We start from the raw sequence: 4,282 nt of genomic DNA, 5'->3' as shown, positions 1-4,282 counted from the left end.
AGAGAGAGAGAGAGAGAGAGAGAGAGAGAGAGAGAGAGAGAGAGAGAGAAGAAAGAGAGAAATATAACATGGTCAGGGTCGTCGGTTATTCCAAATGTATGACAGCCGAGGCTGCCATTTGCTAGCTGTCATCCTTGCCACCCCCGATCCTCCTCTTCTAATACCATCGTCGTGGAAATGACAAACGGTCGAAAGTAGAAAGATAACAAGGTAGCTTTTGGAGAGGAATGAGTCCTTGAGACGCGCGTCTTGTTGAATCGCGATGCTTTCAGTAGAAACGATTTTTGGCTTCAATCGCACATCAACTTCTTACATTTGCCGTTACTTGAACGTGGATTTAATATCTTACCCTCGTAGAGTCGTAGCGCAAAACTCGATAAGTCCATTTCCAACGATTCTTCGGTGTGTACAAAGTACGCATGAGAGATGAGAATACATTTAGAAATAACAATACATATAATTTTTTCTGTTTTTGCTGCCTTGTATGGGCTGTTATTATAATACATTAGCTTCTTGACGACATGTGATTTTTTTGGTTTAATAGTCTGGTCCCTTTTATTTCTCTTAAGCGTTGATCTGTGCAAGGGGCATGCGACAGCGAAAATTCAGCAGTTGAGCGAAATAGTGATCGACAGATTCGATAAGTCAATAATTATAAGTCATATTTTAGGCAGTATGACAGTCGATAATTCTGACGTGACTCTGAATTTTTAGTATTTTTATTTCAAGTTGTTTTATTGAAATATTCTATTCAAGTACTTTAGGCAGTCCTGTTCTAGAAAAATTGCTATAATATATTATTAAGATTTTACATGAGGCACTTTTATAAAACCTCTTACTTTAATGAGAAAAATGTAACTTACATAATATATATATATATATATATATATATATATATATATATATGATTCGTTTCGCTCAACGACTTAATTAAGAAGAAAAATTAAGGGGAGAAGAGAAAAGACATTCGGAAGATTGGCAGATTACGCGAGTTACACGAGTTACGCGCTGCTCAATGCTTGTTCACGCAACATATCAATGTTCGTGAGAGAGAGAGAGAGAGAAAGAGAGAGAGAGAGAGAGAGAGCTGTCGATTACTCCGAGTGCACGGAATTACTTACGGCATCCGATCGACAATTAGAGATCTCTTTTTACATGTTCATTGCGTTGCACGGAGAGCGCCGTCACGGCTTTTGGCAGCGCACTCGTTTAATGAGATGAATGCCTTTTGGAGCTAATTAGCGGAGATTACGAGAGAGAGATGATGAATCGATATCCGATTTCCGTTTCTGCAATTCGCTCTTTTCTGTAATAATATGATAAATGTGTATTTCTATTCCTAAGGCAGCGCTCCGTGTTCCGTCGTGTATCAAAAGCACTAGTATTTGCAGCAAAGCATTTTACATGTAAATTATAGTGAGTCAGAATAAACGTTGGTTTATATCATTTTACAGTGAAGTACTATGAATTGCATGCAGTAACAAGCTTTCTCGGAAAATGTCAGCAACGTAAGTCAATATAAATATCTAAATTAAACGATGATACTGCGAAAGCGAAGAAGCGTCAAAGCGGATTTAAAATTTTTTCGATAAACAATTGTCCTAATTATACAAAGATCGTAATCTCTACTTTGCTTTCGCGTTCCAACGACTCAAGTATTAATTTTTACAAAATGATTTCTAAAGAAAAACTCTTCTGTTTAAATTTATTAATTGGAGTCTAATTTTGAATATTGCAAATTTTAATGAAAACGATCTTGACAGTGAAGATAACATTTTCGTAAAATTTTTGATATTATGTAACGCGAATTAAAAAAAAATTATTTGTCATTTTCTTAAATATATAAATAGAATGAAGAAAAGATTGTATATTGCCTGATAACACGATCATATAAATAATTATTTATGCACAACGGAACACGAAGATTGATAAGATTACACCAATCAATTCTTGAAAAATGATCTTTGAGATACCTTCTAAGGCAGTATTTGCAGCCAAAAGAGTTTAGCATCGTTTCACGACGACAGTAAGTACGGTGGTAGTAACATCATTGTTAAGTCATCTTTGTCTTATGTACAGTTTAGAAAGTTTATTTGCCTCGTCAAATACACCTTCTAAATCGGATGACTTCTGGCACACTTCTAACTCGTTATCGATTTTTTATACTCATGCAGCAGCTGTAATATTACAATAATAATTGCTGTATTAACACCAATTTACCAGCTTTGTGTGTGACTTGTCATTATTATGAATATTGTTAACTCCATATTGTTAACTCCATTAATATCAGTGCGCGTGGATTTTCGACGTTGTTAGGGCGATTGAACAATTATTTACAATAACAAAACACTTTTATTCCATGTGACAACTCTACTCTACTCTACTCTATTCTATATACGTTCCATTCAACTAACAAGGGCAAAACTTTAAATTCATTCAGCATAAACGTGTGTATTATGGATATATGGTTAGCTAACCTAATGACAATCCGTACGTCCGTCGAAAAAAAATTGTCCAGGTATACGAACGTGTGTGTTTTCTGGCTTTGGTGGAAACTAATTACCTGAGATCGTTGCCCCTGGATCTTCTCATGCCGCGCGGCGGATGTCGCGGTGGTGGCGTGCACCTGCAGTCACAGTGCATCACACACAGCGCGACGCTAGTCGCGAGAGTCACTACGAAAGGCGCCGCGAAGAAGTGCATGATGGTAGCGACCTGTGCCTCGCGATTATAGTTCGCCATCACTATGCTACCGTTCACCCGGCTATAATGGCAAGGAAACTTCGCGCCTTCGTAACCCAACTCGCGGGTGAAGTTCTTGCAATCGACTACCGGCGGATATCCGCAACCCTTGATGTTCACCAGCAGCACCGCCTCGACGTCCCCCGGAGAGGACACTGTTCGACAAAGAGATATTTTACAGCGAAGATTAGCGTCGGAGAGATTTGAATTTTTGTGCTTGCCAAGTACAATTGTGCATGCAATCCACAACGTTGATCTATCAAATCGAAATGTATTCCAATTTCACTTCGATTTCCCAGGCGATACATTCTATTTTATAGTCAAATAGCAATAGAGAAAGAAATAGCGATATCCATTACCCCTTTTCGAATTTTATACAATAGATTCCATCCGTTATGTCTCGAATTCTACGTTCAAAATGGTGACATAAATCGTATAGACTATCTCACGTTCAACAATGTTATGTTTCGAAACAAAAATCATAGTATGGTATTTCAGATTTTCTACCTCGTACTTTAATCTTCCTATCTCTTTCTCTATTACTTTAGCTCTTTTTTTCCAATCCGATTTAATGTCCAATTTATTTTATCACCAATTATCATTCTCGTAATTACATTAGTTATATGAAAAATATAAAAAAAAATGGGAAAGGGAAAAACGCTAAGGAACACTGCGACTTAGTGATCCTACCGGCAGTGACGGTGCTCAGATCAGCTGTGATGTTCGCGGTGATGTTCCTGCCGCCGGTGTCGTTCTTCATACTGGCGTTACTCCACGGCGTGTACGTGACGTATATGTGGGTGCAACTGTACACATCACTGGTGCATCCCTCGCGGCACGAGCTCCATGTGCAATTGAAAAGACCAGCAAGGTCCTCGCGCCGCGAAGTTGTGCAGATCACCGGCTCCGGCGAGAAGTCTGCCGCTAGGGTACTGATGGCTGGGTCGACGTAGAGCGGCACCAGGAAGAGGAGTGCCGCGCCGCCTGAGGTGGCGACGAAGGCCAGCGCCGATGTCGCGTAGAAATTAAACCGCTGACGGCAGGTACGCCGTGGCGGTCGGCGCCGCGACGCGCCGAACCCGAGCTCCAACAGCTTGCGACGACGTAGCTCCCGCTCGTGGAAGTCGTGCTCGCCGCCGCTGTCCCGACCTTGATGTCCCCGATCGTAATCGCTCTGGCACTGGCTGCAGCTCGCCTCCAGCAGGAGTTCGGAGCTGCTTCCGCGCATCACCCGGGACGGCTCTCTCGTAATCGAGACGACGCTACTGCGACTAAGTTCCTTCTACGGCTTCTTCTTCTTCTTCTTCTTCTTCTTCTTCGGATGGTGCTGGCTGCTGCTCGATGCTCGATTCTGCGACGATTCATCGAGCGCGCCAATCTACAGACCGATCATCGCTTCGTTAGACGTGACTTATAGGGGGAGGGAAGGGATTTTTGATCCTCCAGGATCAACTGTCGAGTAGACATGCATCGATCATCGGTTTCCGCGTGGACGATTTGTCCGGCAGAGTATCAGAGATCAAGTGAACTTGATTGCGAT

General features: G+C 41.4%; 1 protein-coding gene across 1 annotated transcript in view; it reads right to left on the bottom strand.

The window, feature by feature from the left end:
* Positions 1-3,970, bottom strand: part of LOC108686748 — a 28,335-nt gene extending 24,365 nt beyond the window's left edge. The window contains exons 1-2 of the mRNA XM_018192198.1: positions 3,433-3,970; positions 2,564-2,897 (exon numbers count right to left, since the gene is read on the bottom strand). Coding sequence (XP_018047687.1) covers positions 2,564-2,897; positions 3,433-3,970 — 872 coding nt within the window. The remainder of the gene's footprint in view (positions 1-2,563; positions 2,898-3,432) is intronic.
* Between the last annotated feature and the right edge of the window lie 312 nt (positions 3,971-4,282).

Source organism: Atta colombica, unplaced genomic scaffold (assembly GCF_001594045.1).
Source record: "Atta colombica isolate Treedump-2 unplaced genomic scaffold, Acol1.0 scaffold189, whole genome shotgun sequence".
Lineage (NCBI taxonomy): Eukaryota > Metazoa > Arthropoda > Insecta > Hymenoptera > Formicidae > Atta > Atta colombica.
This window is presented reverse-complemented; position numbering and strand designations above follow the sequence as displayed.